Source organism: Protopterus annectens, chromosome 8.part0, assembly GCF_019279795.1.
Source record: "Protopterus annectens isolate FY-2018-M chromosome 8.part0, PAN1.0, whole genome shotgun sequence".
Lineage (NCBI taxonomy): Eukaryota > Metazoa > Chordata > Ceratodontiformes > Protopteridae > Protopterus > Protopterus annectens.
In genome coordinates, this window is record NC_056741.1 from 1,866,353,858 (window position 1) to 1,866,374,445 (window position 20,588).

The 20,588-nt window shown below is 42.4% G+C and overlaps 1 protein-coding gene across 1 annotated transcript in view; it reads left to right on the forward strand.

The window, feature by feature from the left end:
- Nucleotides 1-20,588, forward strand: part of LOC122809688 (von Willebrand factor A domain-containing protein 5A-like) — a gene marked incomplete in the record, with an annotated part of 1,061,360 nt that overhangs the window by 501,727 nt on the left and 539,045 nt on the right. The window contains 1 exon segment of the mRNA XM_044081364.1: nt 4,252-4,481. Within this exon segment, the coding sequence (XP_043937299.1) occupies nt 4,252-4,481 (230 nt within the window).

Here is a 20,588-nt window from a genome sequence, read left to right on the forward strand (position 1 = left end):
GCCAAAACACCCTATTCAAAAAGTTTCCTCTAGCCTCAAAGAGAAGAAGACAGTATATACCTGGGAGAATTTAATGCTCTGCCTAATGTAGATTGGAATCTTGTTCCAGAGCATGGGAAGTCTATGGGACAGGAATCTATTCCTCCAGCATGTCCTATTTATTGTTGTGGTGAGGTTTAGATCCCTGGAGCATGTGGCTCGAGGGGATATAAATAAGCTAGAAAGATGGCTTTTTGTAATCTTGTGGAGACATGAATGTCAAAAAGGAATTATCAACAAAAGTAGTTAGATCCCTTAGAGCAGTGTGTGATTGGAGGGGTGTGTCAGCTATATAGTATGTGAAAATAGAATGAACTATGCTATATTTTTTTCACATTTAATAGGTTCATAGGTTCGTTTGATTGTGATTTGATGTGATTTGAGACCATTGTCATTGCACCAGTTGCTAACATGGTCTAACATAGTCTAATTGATGTTGGATCAATTATGAGTCAGTGGACAATCAAATAACAACAAACAATTTGCAGTGATTTGCAATCTTAGATAAGAATTGGGTAAAAGTGGATTTCCAAGATGGCTGCACACCAATAAGCAGCTTAACTTCAGCTTTCCCAGTGAGAAAAAAGAAACTGAAAGACAAGGGCCAGGAAGTCTGTTGCTTTTAGTAAATTAAGTTACTTATTAGTTAGTACACTGCTTGGATGCCAGCAAAGATGAAACTAAAAGAGCCTGAAAGACAATCAACTGGGAAAGGTAAAGAGAAAACCCTGATTGGGAAGAATCCTGTAGCTGTTCAGCAAAAAGCAGTTCAAGCTTCAGCTTTGGTGCAATACATAGTCTTCTAGAGTAAAATAAGTTAAATGTGCTCAGAGCTCATTAAAATAAATGAAACACTGCAGGCATATTATCAGTTCAAATAAGAAAAGGCTGGAAAAAGGAAGAAGCTCTAAACGGATATTCAGATGAGATGATAAAACTTCAAAATCAGTGGCCAACATGTTTCAAAAAATGGTTCGAATTGGAGGACAAATCACATAGCGAAAATGTCAGGTTTTCTGCTGTAACATAAAAACTAGAAGGAACAGACTATATTTATTTTATGAAGGCAAAAATAAGCAACTGGACTGGTATTCTGCAGCAGGATCTGTTAATTAAAAGGGCACATTATGTGCATGCTCCATACCTGATCATGAGAAAGCAGCCAAGACCAGTATTAGTAAAGATGCAATCCTAACAGCAAAAACACTTGATCCTGACAAAATTGTGGGAAAAGGGCAGAGTATTACAAGTTGGAGACAGTAGAATGTTTGTGGAAAGCTATTATTCACTGTACACCAGTCGGAAGAGAAACAAGTTTATTCCAACAATTGGGGAATGTCGAGAGGCAGGTGTGAGATTCAAGCTGCACTATCCAGCTGTCTTGAGAATATTTTTTCCTAGCTAAACAAAGTCATTTTTTGATACTGAACAGGCTAAGAAGGAAATAAAAATGTTTATCCAATGAAAAGTGAGCCATCAAGCAGAAGGGGACTTTGCTTTTTCTGATAATTAAACACATGGAGAGATTTTTTCCAGTGAAACCTTTTCTAATGTTCCAAAGGAAAATGCTTAACAGGCAGAGAAGAGCACAAAAGCTGACTAGAAGAATTAGTTGTACCTTGTAAAGACAAAACAGTCCCCAGGGAAATGGAATATTCCCCAACCCGGAGACTGTCAATCTCACACACCTGCCAACTATCTGTGTAGTTGACCAAATGTGGTCAATTAAACAGATGATTACCAAACTCCCTGTTATCTAAACCAACAGAAATGGTCTGTGCATGTGTGTACTGCTGTTCATTTGTATGTGTGTGTGTGTGTGTTTTCTGTTTTCATTTGTTTGTATATCTTTAGTTAACATTTTAACAATCATCGACAGCTAAAACTTTCCTGCTAATTATCAGATCACATTTGACATGATGATTTATAGTAATTTGCAGAAACGTGACAATGTGTATTTTAACACTTGTATCCTAGCAACTTAAGAAGCCATTGAATCCGTGTCAGATATATCCCTGCTGAGAAGCTGTAGTAAGCCCTGACTTTTAGCTTAATTCCAGTGACTCCTAAGAAACAGAAATTAAAAAAAAAAATGATAGCAAGAAGAAATGGCAGAAACAATACATAACACATGGCAGCATACAAAAAATAATCAGTAGAAGTCATGGCAGACAAAAACTCATCTGAGGTGTGAAAAGGAATATTTAACCATCCCATAATATTGACATTTTCATGAGGTTGAAAGACAGAAGACTGGAAGAAAGAGATGAAGAAGAGGGTGTTCATTAAAACTCACAAAACTCTGCGAAGATTAAATAATGTTTTCTCCTCTCACCTTTAATATCTACTTTCTGAAGTCAAAAAATGGGGCCTCACTAAGGGCAACCTTATATTCCATTCAAAAACTTCTAGAGAGCTTCATTTCCATATCATATATTTTCCTGCATTCTACAGATTAAAACACATGGGTATATTTCCTATTCCCAGCAATAGATTTCCTCCAGCCAACTATCAAAATGATCCCCAAAAGTAGCTGAAGATAGTGGGAGTATTTCCTGTTAGATAATGAAATATACTCATATCAATATTAAAGTTCATAATATCTTCCAACTTAAGGTGGCAATCACCCAGCAGTTCGGTCCAGAAATTCTTAAAGCAAAGGCATTCCTCAAAAAATATGGGTCCATGAACCAATGCTACTAATCTGACACCTTCAACAAATATTTTAAGCATGAGAGGAAAAATGTCTTAATGTCTATAGGTATAAGAAATTGTTCATGGCAGCATTTGTATGTGTGCTGGCAGAGTGAGTATTAATGTATATAGTTAATGAGTAGATTTTAGGCCATAATTACTTGTATACTGAATATCCATTCCTTATGGAGGTTAAACTAGTCTATTAGATAAGTACTGAGAATAATCTAGGTATGTAATTATGCTGTTAAAAATTGTTAAATAATATGCTCTGTGATGATTTTGCAAACTATGGTGAAAAATCCTATAAAGCATATGTACCCCAAATATTATAAGCATTGAGGCTGGTCTTTGAGTATTTAACTTCAATTGATTTTTTTCTTTCATTCTCAATACCTGTTTGATTCTGTTCAGAATCATAAGTAGAAAGAATTATAGCAAGTGATGCACATAATGTAGGAAGCAACTTGCACTGGATAGTCCCTAATATGTTAATCTGTACATTCCCATTTCAGCTGCCTGAAAAAATGGAATGTGGAAGAAAACTGGAGCACAGCACCTGGTTAAAATCCACATGGGCACATGGAGGACATGCAGGCCCCAAAAAATATTTATACCAGTTTGCAAGGGTGAAACAATAGCAGAAGGTTTACATTTTGAATTTTTCTTGGCACAGTATTCATACAGGTTATCTTAGATACCTCTGCCAATATTGTACATAAAGTCCTATGACTGACTGCAGATGAAAGCAGTAAAAGCTAAGTTTGGGTCATGGTCACTTTATAAATTGTGTAGCACGACTTTTTGATCATAAAACAACAGTATCTGAATGAACATCATATCACATAGAAAAGAAGCAAAATGTAAACCAGCCTTGGAAGAGAATACAGTACACAGTGCTGGCACCTCTTTGCATAGATCAGCTTTGTAAAAAGTAAATGGCATTAAATTTCAAGATCCGTTTCATCACTTCATGTCAGTGTAAATCGGTCCATCTTTTCCATTTATAACATATTCTGTAACAATTGTTACTCCAATTATTTGGAAAAAAATTCTAGTCCTGAAAAATCAATGCCACATACAACTTTTCATATCCAAAAAGACATTGTATTAGACAACTGAATGGTCTATAACTGTATTCCTAAGCACCAAAATTTTACATCTTGCATGTCTGAAAGACTGAAATGAATTTACATTCAGCAATTATGAATTGTTAGGGTTGGTGTATCGGTTATGGTGTTTACCTCACAGAGGCAAGGTACAGAGACTGAGTTTCACCTTTGAAAGGTGCTAGGCTTAAAGTGACCCACAAGGGCAGCTTGCCTAATATTTACCTATGGTGACTGAAATCAGGATATTTTTGGACATTCAGTGTTCAGTAAGGAAATTTGTTGTAACAGTAAGAATGCTTGTTTAACTTATTTTTCAGTTCAGTGGTTATGTAGCCTGTTGTACATCATTCTTTGTTTATTTCATCATGAATTCTGAATACTCTACTATATCATTGCTTTCTTTCAGCCAGTCCATTCATTACATGGCAGCAAAGGCTATAATAAAGGATGGAGAAGGTACTTCAGAGGGAGTTGTTCCTAAAGATGACATTGATCGAATAACCAAAATCAGCATTGAATCTAATGTCATTTCACCATACACAGCCTACACAGCAGTGCACAAAGACAGCAAGGAGCCTGTTCGGGGGCCTATGGTACAACAAATCATCCCATTGTATAATTCTACCCTATTTTGCGGTAAGTTACCAGTCTATAACTAAACAACATAACATTCACAGATAGAACAGTACAGGTAAGGTATCAAATATATGAAAACAGAAAAAATAAACTGAAGTGCTTAACCTTTTTGGATGCATACATAATCACATGGGATGAAACTAAGCACAGATAAGATGGTGGTAATGGCAACAAATTGGGGAAATCAGAAGAAGATGACAATAGAAATAGAAGGGAAGATAGTGGAACAGGCAAACAGCTTCAAGTATCTGGGAGGGGTGGTAAAGGAGAAGGGTAGTCTGAATGAAGAGGTCAAAGCTAGAATCAGAGGGGCTGCAGTGAACCGGCATAGAGTATCAGGCGTAGTCTAGGACAGAAGAATGCCAAAGAAGCTGAAAAGTAAGGTATACAAGACAGTGGCGTGACCACTACTACTGTATGTTACAGAAACCTGGGCAATAAAGGCAGAACAGTTGAAGAAGCTAAATGGTGATGGAAATAAGTGCCTGAGAAATGTGGTAGTATGCACACTATGGGACAGGCGAAGAAATGAGGACATAGGAGCAGAAGCTAAAGTAGCTCCAATTGCAGAAAAGATCAAAGAGAACAGATTACAGTGGTTTGGGCACATGTGTAGAAAGGCAGAAGAAAATGGGCTAGATTCATGAATGGCCATATTCCATGCAGGAACAGTATAGCTGCTCCTGCACACAATATGGCCACTGTGTGATCCAGGATAGGGCTATTTTCACGTGCATGAGCGGCCCTATACTATTCCTGCATGGAATTCCATTCAGTATCCAAATCACCTCATTTTCTGGTGAAAACCATGTAAATTAGGTGATTTTGTGATCCAGCAAGCTGAACGGATTCCATATAGGAACAGTGTCAGTGCAAAAATGTACTCGGCTAGTAGCTGAACACATTTTTGCATCTGACAAAATGGAGGCATGACAGCTCATGAAAAGCATGTATTATCTAGAACAGACAAGCAATGGCCAAATATAAGGCTATTGGCATTAAAATCAACATAACTTTTGTAAAAATAAAACTTTTATTTTTTTTGGCCAATCTTGGCCGTTTAAGCTAAGGGTGTGCCGAAAATAAAAAAAAAAAGGAAAAACTGACATTTAACAGAAATATGCATTCTGCCATTATAGCCAATGGCAGGCAGAATGTAAACAAGACAAGGGGAAAGGGTGTGCTTGGGAATTGAACTATGGACCTGCACACTGGGTTATGCAAATGAAGGGGCCTATACTGAATCACAGATTTCTACCTACTGGAAGCCTGCACCTAATCGTGCAGGTGCAGGAATAGGGAACCATGTAGGCAAGACAAGAGGATGACTTCAGTAGGGGGCGTGTCATGCTTGGTGTAAACTTATTGGAGCCCTGCGGCCCATGTTTGCTCTTAGCTAAGCAGAGCTAAGGAAGGGGGTATGTCTCACATTGTTGAGCACTGTTTTCCCTGCTTCAACAAGTGTGCGTACCGCACACCGGGTTTTAAACAAAACAAAAAAAAAAAAAAAATAAGAAAAACAGGAAATAACAGCTCAGTTCACATGTCAGCACTGGGTATGCATGGATCACCTCGGGGCTTAAATGAGAAGACAATGGGAAGGAAAAACAGTAGTAGGAAGGCAATCAGTGAGAACTAGCATAGCTGGCAGGAGAAATGTATCAGAATCACCCAATTACACAGGCAGCAGCCTAGCCCAGTGCACTACTGTAAACTATGCAAACCCCTTTCACTCTGGTTTTTCCCACAAACTCTACACCACCGGTGTACACAGATGGGGAAATTTTACCTGACAAAACTAACAAAATGATAGGGGTTGCTGTCGCTCTCATACATCAATATATGCAAAAGGCTGTGGGTGGTGAGGATGTGAATACTGATGACCATCCCACAGTGAGGAGGAGGAGAAGAGTGTACAGACCCAGGGTAACCTACCAGGGCCTACATGAACTGGAGATAGTGGAGCACTGTAGAGTGGACAGGGACAGTCTACAGCAAATTGTTGAGTTGTGTGACCCCGCCTCACACACAGAACCAACAGAGGGGAACCCATCCCAGTGGATACCATGGTATGTGTAGGCTTAAGAAAACTAGCTACTGGTACCTTCCAAAGGACAACTGGGGATATCATGGGGATCTCACAGGCATCAGCATCCAGGGTACTACACCAGTTCTTGGATGCCATATCAGTACATGCCAGTGAGCACATATATTTCTCTATCACCTGTGAGGTGTTGACCAGCTGTATGCGTCTCTTCCACCAAATACCAGTATACCCTGAGGTAGTGGGTGCTATAGACTGCATGCACATACACATCAAAGCACCACCCGGTGAGCGGGGTAAGTTCTACATAAACTGCAAGGGCTTCCCTCCATTAACTGCCAGGTCATGTGCGATGCCCGGCGCATTATCTTGAATGTGTGTGCTGGCAGCCCTGGAAGCTATCACGACTCCCACATCTGACATATGACACAGCTGTACCAGTCATTTGCCAGTGAGGACATCCAATATGGCCACCTAGTGGGGAATGTTGGCTACGCACTGGAGCTGTGGCTGATGACACCCCTCAGAAATGCACACACACCTGAACAAGAACTCCATATTGAGACACATGCACAAAGCAGAATCATAATAGAGCATGTGTTTGGGATGCTCAAGTCACGGTTCCGCTGCCTGGATATATCTGGTGGAGCTTTGAAGTACTCCCCAGCTAAATGTACACAAATGTTCATAGTATGTGCCATGCTGCACAATATGATCCTGCAGAAACAGCTGCAGCAGGAACAGGACAGGGCAAGGCCACAAAGCCCCCCCACCATTGCAAAGGTCATTACAGACACAGAGTGACTCGGAGAAGGAACCACCTGAGCCTGCCCATGTAGGCAGAAGGAGGCATGCCCAGTATGCCCAGGCCTTGGCAAAGAGGTAACGCATAGCACATACACAGACATGGTAGGGACCCAGGGAATGACACCTCTCTCTGACTTGCACATACAGTAAAAGGGATGCCAAACATGACACTACCTGTGCATTACCATGTGTAGGGAGTGTACTATGTGCATCTGACATAGTCAGCCCTCCAGCAATGTCCACAATACTGGCCCAGCCACAAGTAAGTCACTTTTCCTATCAATTACTGAATGGAGTAGTATGTTCTGATAATTGTATCTGTGGTATGGATGTGAGCATGCAAGGGAATCGGATGGCTGAATGGGATGGCAGCAGATACTGGACACCTATATGGGCAGCATGAAATCCATAACAAATATTGGTGTCAGCACACTAGGCAGTACTAGACAAGGTGAGAAATCCCACTGCAGTACATGTGGTGGCCCAAATGTGTGTCCACAGGACACATACATGCATGTCAGTGAGGTTCATATACCCACCACCAGCCTCAGCCAGCAGGACAGGTGTAAATGACCATAACGAAAGGCTGGGCTAAGACCTCCAATTGATGGCAATGGTGAACAGCCCCCCTCCAGACCTGCACAGACAGACTGCAACAGGTCCGGCAGTTGTATATTAGTTCTGAAGGGTAAGAAGTCTGAAACTGAAATGTAGGTCAATAAAACCTAAGATCTGTACTCCACTGATATGCCTCTAGTCTGCATGATAGGTCAGAATACAAAATGATGTGGAAGTCAACAGAGTACCTGACATACCAGTACAGTCATAGCACAGTTTAAAGTTGTCAGTTGTGCCCCCCCCCCCACAATCCTATGTAGAAATGCAGTAACATGTAAGTGTGAGTAGTAGTATCAGTGGAGCACAGATTACCCGAGCTGAACCAATCTACAGGATAGGTTGTTGCATGTGTATAATGTGCAGGGGTCTGTGTGTTAGGTTGTTGTGTGTTCAGTATTGTCTGGAAGTGGTCAGCATGTAGGCATGAATGGGTTGCGTCTCATTGGCCTATGGGCAGTACTGTGGCTGACAGGGCCATGCTCCGACAACTGCAGTGGCAAACACAATGGTTCTCAGCAATACCCATGTCAGAAGTCATCCATACTCATTGTCCAGATGTCAATATCTGTCACTGTCTGAAAGATGGACATGCCATGAATGTGGGCCCATACATACACACAGTACACAGGTGGAAGTACCCTAGACAGAGTGCATAAAACTTAACTGTCAGCTGCACACAACATTGGAATTGAACAGACAGGTTCGCAGCACATTAGTTGTCTGTGTAGTATGGAATACTGATGTAGTCTGGCCAATCACTGGCAGACCACAAAAGGCACAGTTATGAAGTAATAAGTGACTGCCTATGTCCCTGCACAAGGCAGAATAAGGGGAATGTCCCAGGTATATCTGTGAGTCAGCTGCAAGTAGCTTCCATATCAAACATGCACTCAGCACACCTCACCATCAGCCACAGGTTTATCACAGGTCATATCCTTGCAGTTGGGAATGAGTACAGTATGACCCTACTTCTGTATGGGAATACCCACAGAATGCAGCATGCTGAAGAGCTGTCCTATGCAGGTGTGTCCTTAGCTGTAAGCAGCACCCTGCCTGCATCCAGACCAATGGATTAATATGGACAGGAACTATTGCTATTAACACCTTGCACACTTACCCTGCCACCCCAGGGGAATCCACTGGCTCACAGCCTGGGAATGTAGGAGTGACAGAATACAGTGGCCTGCTACAGATAGCCTGCATCACTACCAAATGGCCTATAGTCCTCTGTCAAAGGCTTGTGCCTCACCTGTAGTGCCAATGTATGGTATCACATGAGATCACAACTAACAACCTAACACAGACAACAGAACACAAATGCAAGGCCATGTTGACAAATCCCAGTAGCATGCCCCCCATGTCCCACTGCATGAACTGTGGACTAATCCATAAATACCGCTGGGATGACAGGTCAACTATATGGATACTTCTCCGATATCACTCGCATAATGTTAGGAAGAGGATAGAATAACAGAGTGGGGGGTGTAGCCGCATGGACGTCATGGAGTGTGTAAAGTATGAAACTCTGATGTGCGCCCATACTACCCCTGCCTACAAATCCAGTAACAGGTGGCTACAAACCTGCACATAAATCACAATGTGAAGGGGAACTGACCAGATATATGAGCCCTGCCTCTGGGTAACCTGGTGAATCTGTACAGCTGAGAGGTATGGTCACAGCAGGATATGGCCATTCTGTTAAGTCGATATATGTACAAGAAGGGGATCCTCAGACACCATAGTACCAAGGTGCTGGACCATTTACACAGATCCATCAGCAAGTGTCTGTAGCTACCCCTCCAGAATGGAAGGAGTATGCAAGAATGTGTAGGCTGTGGACCACAATACTGGACTCAGCTTCATTCATCTTGTATTTCCCAGTTAATAAATGTGAGCAAAGAATTATATCTGTCAGTAGCTGATGACATAATACATCACAGTGTAAAACAGTACTTATGTCTGAATATCTCTGCTAACACCAGCCATGTAACACAAGCAGCACAGACAGCAATAGGTACAGTATCCCCCTATCTGTTGCCCATTGTGACTCCATATTATCACCCCATTTACAGATATCCAGCAGAAACAGGTTGCTAGCTCTATGTGTAGAACACCAAGCCCTAGACTGGACTGGAGTACAACCCTACCTGGAATGGATTAACACACTCAGTACAGAAGGTCATACTGGGCATGCTACTACACTTAACAGAAATGAAGCCCGTGTTTGACAACACAGTGGACTATACATATCTGTCATTCGCAGATGTCTGTGAACACACACCAAATTGTATACCATTCTTGCTTCACATACACATTGTATAGGAATACTCACACATGTCCAAGGCCAACACACTTTAATATGTCCAACATACACACACAGAGATGTGGGGAAGAGAGAGACAGACAGTGACAGAGAGAATTCCATTATGAGGCCTGTCCCACCCACTACACATCCAATTCACCAATATCACATGATGTGCTGATGTCTATCACTGTACTCATTACTTTTGGTAGCCCTCAGCCCTATAGTGTCTGTGGTGCTTGTGATAACTGTGTAACACGATAGTACAAATCAGTATTCATGTAGCATTTGTATACTCAGTCCTGTCAAATGTAAAGTTATGTGTGACTGAGTGTGTGTATGTGTGTGTGTGTGTGTGTGTGTGTGTGTGTGTGTGTGTGTGTGTGTGCGTTTCCAGAGGAATGATGTATGGCCCATTCACACACACTGCATGTCCCATTGCCCATGTTAGCACTCCTGCCAATGTCAGTCACCTTGAAGTAAACCATTGTCCAAGTCTCATCTCTGTAAGCTCCTTGGCACTCGTGATAACTGCATAATACTGTAGTGTGTTAAACTAGGTAGGTAGGAGTTCTAATCCTAGTCTGGGCAACTGTGATGATGATATGTGTGTGTGTGTGTGTGTGTGTGTGTGTGTGTGTGTGTGTATTGATGAATGATTTTGAGGTCATTCACACTCACTACACCTGCCATTAGCCTACTTTAGCATGCCTGCTGATGTCAGTCACCTTGAAATAACTCTTTGGCCAAGTTACAGCCCTATAAGCTCTGTTGTGCTCGCTATAACTGCGTAATACTGTAGTGTAGCAAGCTAGTTAGGTAGGAGTTCTAATCCTGGTCCTGGCAACTGTGATAATGTGTGTTGCGCGAGCGGAGATTAATGATTTTGAGGCCATTCACACCACTACACCTGCCATTGGCCTACTTTAGCATGCCTACTGATGTCATTCACCTTGAAAGAACCCTTTGGCAAAGTCTCAGCCCTATAATCTCCATGGCACTCATGATAATTGCGTAGTACTGTAGTATAGCAAACTAGGTAGGTAGGAGTTCTAATCTTGGTCCTGGCAACTGTGATGTGTGTGTGTCTTTGTTGTCACCTGATTTTGTGGTCATTCACAATTCCTACACTTCCCTCTCCCCTCCTTTAGCACTGCAGCTGATATCACTCACCTTCAAAGATACCTTTGGACAGCTCTTCAACATATAAGCTCTGTGGCACTTGCGATAACTGTGTAATGCCATAGTGTAGCAAACTAGGTAGATAAGAGTTCTACTCCTGGTTCTGGAAACTGTGAGACTGTGTGTATCTTTGTTGACACCTGATTTTGTAGTCACTCACACTTCCCTCTCCCCTCCTTTAGCACTGCAGCTGATGTCACTCACCTTCAAAGATACCTTTGGACAGCTCTCCAGCATACAAACTCTGTGGTGCCTTCAATAACTGCGTAGCACTGTAGTACCAGTACATCGCTAGGTAGGTGTTTGAAACACAGTACTGGCAAGTGAGTAAGTGTGTGTGTGTGTGTGTCAGCAGTATTCTCTGTGGGTCTTGGTGCCCATTGCAGGGTGGGTTCTGCCACATTTTCATATTGAGGACTCATATGTCCCAATGTCACATTACAAGGCCAATAATTGGCAAACACCATAGAGGTTGTTGTAGGCAATCCACATCCATAAATGTATATATAGGCAGCCATTATAATACCCAGAGATCTCTCTCCACCCACAGATCATACACAAACACGCTTGGCTTGGATTTTATGATGTCTGTCAGTAACTGATGGTGTACATGTCAGTTTCAGATGAGTCTTCCTTCAGAACATGTATGTTGACACAAACCCTGATGTTCATCATGTTTCACTGTTGCAGTCATTATTCTTGGGTTTTCCTGCTAGCAGGCTACCCACAGTCGGCCTGAATTCCAAAGTCTTGGTCCGGCGTCGGTTGCTGTCACCTCTTCCCTGACGTCCGTGCGCCAGGGGTGTAAAAGATGCAGCCAATGCCATTTTCTTCAGTCTTTCTTGCTGCGTGGTGCCCGAAGCAGAAGCAGTTCACAAGTGCCAGTCGGCTGACTCCTGAGATTTTCGTGTTCGAATTTCAGATCCAAAGTCTTCATTTAAAGCTAAGTACCCCATTGGGGAAACTTTTTTCTTGCTCCAGACCGATGTCAGAAAAAGTTAATAACTGTTTTTCTTGTGGGAAGCAAATACCTCATAAGGACTTCCACTCTTATTGTATTCCTTGTCTAGGCCCTGATCACAACGTTGCTAATTGTAGGTTTTGTGCTAGATTTAACCAATGCACTATTAAGCGTTGGTATGATTTTGCATTTCACTATTTTGGACGAAGATTTAATTACACAATGTCATCGGATAGCCATCCGACTACCGCAATTCACAAGAAACGCAAGGAAAAGGACAGGCATCAGAGGTCCAAAACTGATGACGAGGCTTCTTCTAAGCCAGTCACCAGTTCGCCGGTTCTCAGTGAGGTGCTTTTGCAGCCCCTGATGCCTGCTACCTCAGAGCCGCAGGCTGCTTCCTACTCCCATGTGGAGCCGACTAGGCCACTGGAAACTCAGGTATCGGACTCTCGGAAAATATTCCCCTCCGATCGGTCCGGAGCCACTCAACAGGCATCGGCTTCTGAGGGTGTTTTCAGACCTACACAGTTACATGTAAAACCGACTACAGCTTCAAAGGCAAAGACTAAAGCAACGCTAAAGACAAAGAAACAAGTGCAGCAAGCCCATGGACAAGCCTCCATGCCTAAAAATCAGATGCTCAAAATGGCCGAAGACCTAATTAATTTGATCAGGGGTTCCCATCCCCCTCCTGATAAGAGGCTTAGGCAAGAGACAGAATATGAATCTTCAGATCAGGTTTCCATTTTCTCTGACTCCTCTTCTGAACAGGAATACTTTCTTCCTCCCTATGATGTTTCTGATGCTGAAGAATATATCCCTTCAGCCTCTCCTCCTGAGGATTATTATTTTGGGGAAACCCTGCATACCATGAGGGAGCACTTTCACTGGGAGAGCCAAGACTACTCAGAATCAAAGAAAAGGCTCAGAGATTTTCTTTTACTACCTCAGCACAGGCCTCTTGCTATTCCTCCTGTGTTAGATATTGTAGATGATGTATTTTCAGAGTCCGGCCTGTCTCCTGACTCTTTACCCCCTGCACCTGTTAAGCCAGACAGATACTACAGGGTTCCAGATTCACATAAATTTCTTTATAAAAACCCTGCTGCTGACCAAGAAACTATTTCCCAGGGCCCCAAAGGGGTCAAGGCTTCCACTGCAAAAAACCCTATCCCCTCTGATAGGGATTCAAGGGTACTAGACAGATGGGGGAAAAAGGTTTACCTTTCTAATACCTTGGCTGTGAGGTCTTTAAATTGTCAATTCCATATGCTTAAATATCAGTAATACTTAATGTCACTGCTTAAACAGAAAATGTTGACAAATTCTGAATGGGCAGAAAATAAGGAAATGCAGGATTTATTGCATGCAACTGAACAAGTGGGAAAGCATACATTGCAATGTGGTTTTGATTCTCTGGAGGCCTCTTGCAGGGCCGCTGTTATGGGTTCTGTCATTAGGAGGCATGCTTAGGTAAAGGAACAGAATCTGCCTGATCATGTTAAGGCAAAATTATTAGATGCTCAATTACAGCATGATACTTTTTTTGGTGTTAAAGCAGAGGAGGTGTTGAAGAAAATGGAGGACAAAGTGAAATCTATGCAGACAGTAAAGGATTTCTTACAGGTGCAACCACCCAGATTTAGCAGGAACTGGCCTACAAAGAATTGGTCCTTTCCAGTGTCAGACAGGCCACAAAGAGGCAGATGCAGATGCCCCAGAGGCAGATCCCAGCCCCAAGGCTCATACAGGCCTAAACAATGGGGTGCTTCTACCTCCAAAAGCAGAGAAGACAAATCACAGCCATACAGGAAACAGTCTCAATGACTTTCCTCTGCCAGCACCAAGCACTTATCTTTTGGCAGCCCCCTTATGGGGAAAATTAGCACTTTTTTCTCAAAATTGGCACATGATCACCCAGGACAAATGGGTCTTGAATATAGTGTCCCAGGGCTACCGGTTCCACTTTCACACCATGCCAAGGGCAAATGTATGCCAGACCTGCCACACAATCAATGGGCAGAGGCACAAAAGCAAGTTTCATCCCTCATGGACATGAGGGCCATTCAGCAAGTACCACAGCAAGAGCAGGGACAAGGATTTTACTCAAGAATTTTCTTGGTACCCAGAAAGGACAAAGCCTGGAGACCAATACTGGACCTATCTATTCTAAATGCATTTCTGGACATTCCAAAATTCAAAATGTTGACTCTGCAGCAGCTTCTGCCCATGCTGGGTGAGAAGGCTTGGCTTGTAAGTTTGGACCTAAAAGAGACATACCTGCATGTTCCAATCAGACAATCTTGCAGAAGATTCCTCAGATTCATAGCTGACTCAATGCACTACCAATTCTCTGCACTGCCCTTTGGCTTATCTACTGCGCCCAGGGTCTTCACAAAATGCCTGGCACCAGTAATTGCATTCTGCAGACAAAGAGGAATTCAAATATATCCTTACTTGGATGATTGCCTTATTCAAGCAGAGAACAAGGACATTCTACTAAAGCATCTGGCATTTGTAAAAAGATTATTAATTTGCCTAGGGTACACAGTAAACGAAAATAAATCAAAACTAGTACCCTCTCAAGAGATAATATTCCTGGGTGCAAGCTTAAATACAACTGCCCAGATGGCTTATCTCATGCCAGACAAACAAAGGCAAATGACTTCTTACTTCAAAATGTTAGCAACAAAGACCCAGTTATCTGTAAGAAAAATTCTGCAGGCTTTGGGCTTCATGGCATCCTGCATTCTGCTAATTCCATATGCCAGACTGTATATGAGGAAACTACAATGGTATCTAAAAAGTGTTTGGACTCAACATTGCCACAGCCTGGGAACATTAATTACCCTCATTCCCTGCCTGTAACAGGAGTTTTGATGGTGGGCACCGGCCTGTCACCACAACAAGGGACAGCCATTCACTTTACCCACAGCCAGGCAGACACTAACAACAGATGCATCGGATTATGCCTGGGGGCCCACATAGCAGGAAAATGTATTCAGGGCGGGCCGCAAGCCAAATGCATCTTCATATCAATCAAAAAGAGATGCTAGCTGTTCAGAATGCCCTGACAGCTTTCAGGGATCTACTTCATCCAGGACAACTACTGATAAAGATGGACAATACTACAGTTATGTGGTACATAAACAAGCAGAGAGGCACACATTCATACCCCCTCTGTAGACAAGCCATGTCTTTGTGGGACACAGCGTTGACTTATCAAGTTCACCTGCAAGCAAAATTCCTGCCAGGAAAGATAAATACTCTGGCAGACGAACTAAGCAGAAACCTCATGGATCCCCACGAGTGGAAACTGGATCCACAAATCTTCAGCATGATAACAAGGAAATGGGGATGCCCAGACATAGATCTTTTTGCCTCCCCTCACAGCTGCCAACTACAGAGATTCTGCACAAGGACTTATCACAAGCAAGCATGGAAAGTGGATGCCTTATCCTTCAGCTGGAAAATCCTAACAGTATATGCCTTTCCTCCACTGCCTCTCCTCCCCAAGGTACTCCTAAAAGTCAGACAAGAGAAGCCAAAAATGATACTGATTGCCCCAGACTGGCCACGCCAGCACTGGTACCCAATCCTAAAGAACTTGTCTCAAGGTCAAGCCTGGACATTGCCTCAAATTCCTCACTTACTGACTCAACAAAATAATCAGATCCTGCACAGCCAGCTCAGGACATTAAATCTGGCAGCATGGCGGATAATGTAGCCATTCAGAACACTCCTCTCTCTAAAGCTGTGATGGATGTTATTTTGGAGGCCAGGAGGCCCAGTACCAGAAAATCATATGCAGAAAAATGGAAAAGATTCTGTGCTTGGAACCAGGCACAAGGAACTGACACGTTTGTACCAAATATTCCTCAAATTTTACAATACTTAACTGAGATGCTGGACAAAGGCCTATCCTTTTCATCAATTAAGATCCATGTCCCTGCCATTTCAGCTCATTACAATATAGAACCACCTATTTTTTCTCACCCAATAATAAGGCAGTACCTCAGAGGGGCCAAAAACATAAGACCACCAAGGAGAGCACCAATACCTGCATGGGACCTCAATTATGTCTTGGAAAAACTCACACTGCCTCCTTTTGAGCTACCCTCAACAGCTGATATAAAATTCTTATCCTGGAAAACAGCTCTGCTCCTAGCAATAACCTGCAAGATGAGTCTCGGAGTTACAGGCACTCATGGCTGTGGAACCTTTTATCATTTTCCATCCAGACAGGGTTTCTCTGAGGACAAACCCGACATTTATGCCTAAGGTAGTGTCCAATGTGGCTTTCAACCAAACCATTCACTTGCCTACCTTTTATCCAAACCCACAGAACAAGGGTGAAAGACTTCTGCATTCTTTGGCCATACACAGACAACTACGCTTCTACTTGGACAGAACTAAAGCTTTCAGAAAGACTGAGCAACTTTTAGTGGCATATGCTGCAGGATTACAAGGAAAGGCTATCTCAAAACAGACTATTTCAAAATGGATAGGCCATTGCATTCATTTCTGCTATTCCCAACATGGCAAATCAGTGCCTAAGGGCATTAGGCCACATTCAACCAGAGCAGCAGCCACTTCAGCAGCCTTCCTCAGAGGAGTACCAACCAAGGACATATTAGAGGCTGCAACTTAGAGTTCAGCACACACCTTTACAAAGCACTACCACTTACCTCTTTGCTCTAAATCCAGAGCAGGCTTTGCCACTGCAGTACTGCAGGGCCTCATAGCCACTCCTAATTCCATTTAGACCCAGCCACCCAACCTCAGCTTTGGGATTCAACCCAAGAGTAATGACTGCAACAGTGAAACACGATGAACATAGTACAGTTGTGTACCTACCATAAATGTAGATGTTCGAGTGTATTCACTGTTGCCGTCCAGGTTTCCCACCCACCACCCCCCTTTCACTGCTGGGACTTATCTGTACTTCTCTATTCTATACAACCTATGTGGTGTATTTGCTTGCAGATGAAGGTAATGTTTATATTAGTGCATGCATTTTTATTGGCATACATTTTAGCCTACCCTTTTGGGGGCACCTGACATCTGGGGCAAGTAAAACTGAAGAAAATGGCATCGGCTGCATCTTTTATACCCCTGGCACACTGATGACAGGGAAGAGGCAACAGCAACCGATGCTGGACCAAGACTTTGGAATTCAGGCCGACTGTGGGTAGCCTGCCAGCAGGAAAACCCAAAAGAGTAATGACTGCAACAGTGAATACACTCGAACATCTACATTTATGGTAGGTACACAACTGTACTTTACTGTAGCAACATTCTACATTTATAACTGCAATACTTACATTACGTTCCCCTGCACTAAGAGGTTGAGAGTTATGGTGCTGAGGTATGACTCCACTGCATGTTATAGGCATATGTTTTTTATATATATATTTATATATATATATGTGTGTGTGTGTGTGTGTGTGTGTATGTATATACCTACATATGTATATATCTATATCCTTTTTATGTGTAAACATGAGTGTTGTATATTCCTTCTCAGATGTATCTCACCATATTTATCTGATATTTGTATATTTAGATAAAGAAACTTGACTGATTCCACACTATCACTAACAAGTAGTAAACAATTGTAGTACTCAAATCAGTTGTTCACTACTATTCAGTATGTGCACTGAATGATATATTTGAAAAAGCAACAGACATGTTTACAGCTCAGATGGCTTAGTGGTTAAGTGCTGTGACTATAGTGTACTGGGTACTGGGTTCAGGACCTGCATGGGCTATTTAATTTATTGCTGGGCAGAACAAGGGCTGATGGAAACAGGCTGATTAAGGTGCTTTAAAGTGGCTTTAAGTGGGTTTGCATGATGGTAAGCGCTGCTAATGTACGGTTAAATGAATACGTGCTTACACCGTGTAGGCTTTGCTTACCAATGCGCAAATCTGCTTAGCATTTACATTTAAGCAATGCTTAAACCTGCTAAGCATAGCTCAGCCCTGGTAACCAGTTATCACATTCCAGTCTGATCAAATAGCAGGGTAATGACATCTTTAATTCTTCTTCTTCTTTCAGCTTTTCCCGGTTAGGGGTCGCCACAGCAGAACTCTGGTCTGCTAATGATTGGCAGTAGATTTATACGGTGCCGAGTTGCCAGCTCGATGCCCAACCTTCAACGAAGGCATGCCCATTCATGCATGTCTTTCGAATGCCACTCGACCGCAGGGAGGACATGCAGACTCCACACAGAAGGCACTCCAGCCAAGAATCAAACAGGAGTACATCTTGCTGTGAGGCAACAACACTATACGTGTATTTAAGTCTATGTACATAACATGCTTCTATGTGCTGTCATTACAGTAGCAATGGGTGTGAGTATACTGTATGGACACTTGAGTATACATGGGTAGTACCACAATGTTTTCTCTTTGTACATGATTCATACTTGGGTAGTATCCCAGGTTATATGCAGCCACACTTGCATATATTGCAACATTACGTTACTACTTTTAATAGTGCTTTTCCAAGTAAGAGTAGATTGCAGATTGTAGTACTAGAACCATACACCCCTGCATGGAAATCTGGACTCTGAGTATATCATGTTCTTAGCATCTGAGCTGTATGTTTTATGTATCTCCTATTGGATATTGATCTATGTTGATATTAACTGTAGACTACTATGTTTTTAGGACATGTCATTGAGGACTGCTGTCATGTAGTAATGGCATACCTATCAGTTTCAGACTTCTATCTTTCAAAACATTTATCCTAATGTGTGTGTGTGTGTGTGTGTGTGTGTGTGTGTGTGTGTGTGTGTGTGTGTGTGTGTGTGAGTGTGTGTGCAAATGTGTGTGAGTGTGTGTATTTGTAGGAGACAGCATTCTAAGGCCTCATTCTCCAAATACACTAAACCTTGCCATACATTATAAGGGATGGTGATATTGCTGACATTAGAAGAGCCATGACAAAAACCCTCACCCTACTATCCCTGTGGTGTGTGCAATCAATGCATATCCCTGTAGTAGCAATAATTAGATAGACAAAGGTTTGTATTGCAGTCCTGGTAAATGTGTGATTCTGGATATGTCAGAGCATTATCATGGGTTTCAGTTAGTACAATATCCAGTGTGGGGAGGGGGTGCTGGGTATACTGTCTGTAAACCATGATACCCCAAGTACATGTCCCAAGGTCCACTGTATGAGGACCGCTGTCACCATCAACCATACAGGCAACTGATGACGATCTTCAGCCCAATCATGCATGTGCTGTGTGGAAAAACTCTCTAACAGTATGGCCTCACTGACAGGGTAGTCAGCACTGCTAATCCCAGGTCTGTCAAATGTGTCTATTACTGTATGTGTTTGTCAATGTGTATATGTCAGTATGTTATACTATGTATTGTCCATTAACACCTAGTACATCCCCCCATTGCCATACTGTACAAGGCCTGGTGATGTTGTTCACTTTACAGGAAGCTTGGGGCACACCTCACCCTACATGCTCTATGGTGTGTGCAATTAAGGCCAAACACATTAGTAGCAATAAGTACCTAGATAGGGGTTCTTATCTCCTTGTTGCCAAGTAAGTGTGTTTGCATGTGAAATGATCTGCTTCAGTTTGCAGAAAATATATTTCCCAAGAGATCGTTTGTCCGAGAACTAACTGGCAAAAGGTAACATTGCAAAGCAATCATCTTGTGGGAATTCATTCCATCAAAACTAGTAGTGGATGTGTAAATGCCCATTTCCCCACTGTACAGCTGTACAGTGATACTGGAGTTAGTATGTATAGTTGGGTGTGGTTGTTGTGGGCACAACCACCCACATTGGGGGCATTGTGCATATCCCCCTGGTTAGTGTGCTGTTATACTGCCCAGTTTGTGTTAAGAGGTTAAGTAGTTGTTAATCACACTATGTGTGGTTCTACTACACCCCACAAACTCCAAAGTGGGGGACTGTTCCCCCTCACACCAGCACAACTATGTATACCGATTCCAGGATCACACTACATTGGGGAAAAGGACATATACCCTGCCAGTACCATTTTCAATTAAATTAAATTTGGCTGACTGATTATTTACTGATGTGATGTTTTGGCAATTTGGTCTTGATGGAATTACATAGGCCATAATGTGTTCTCTGCAAAATGAAGTACATCCATGTGAACAGTATTCTCTGTGTATTGCATTACCACAAAAGCCTCC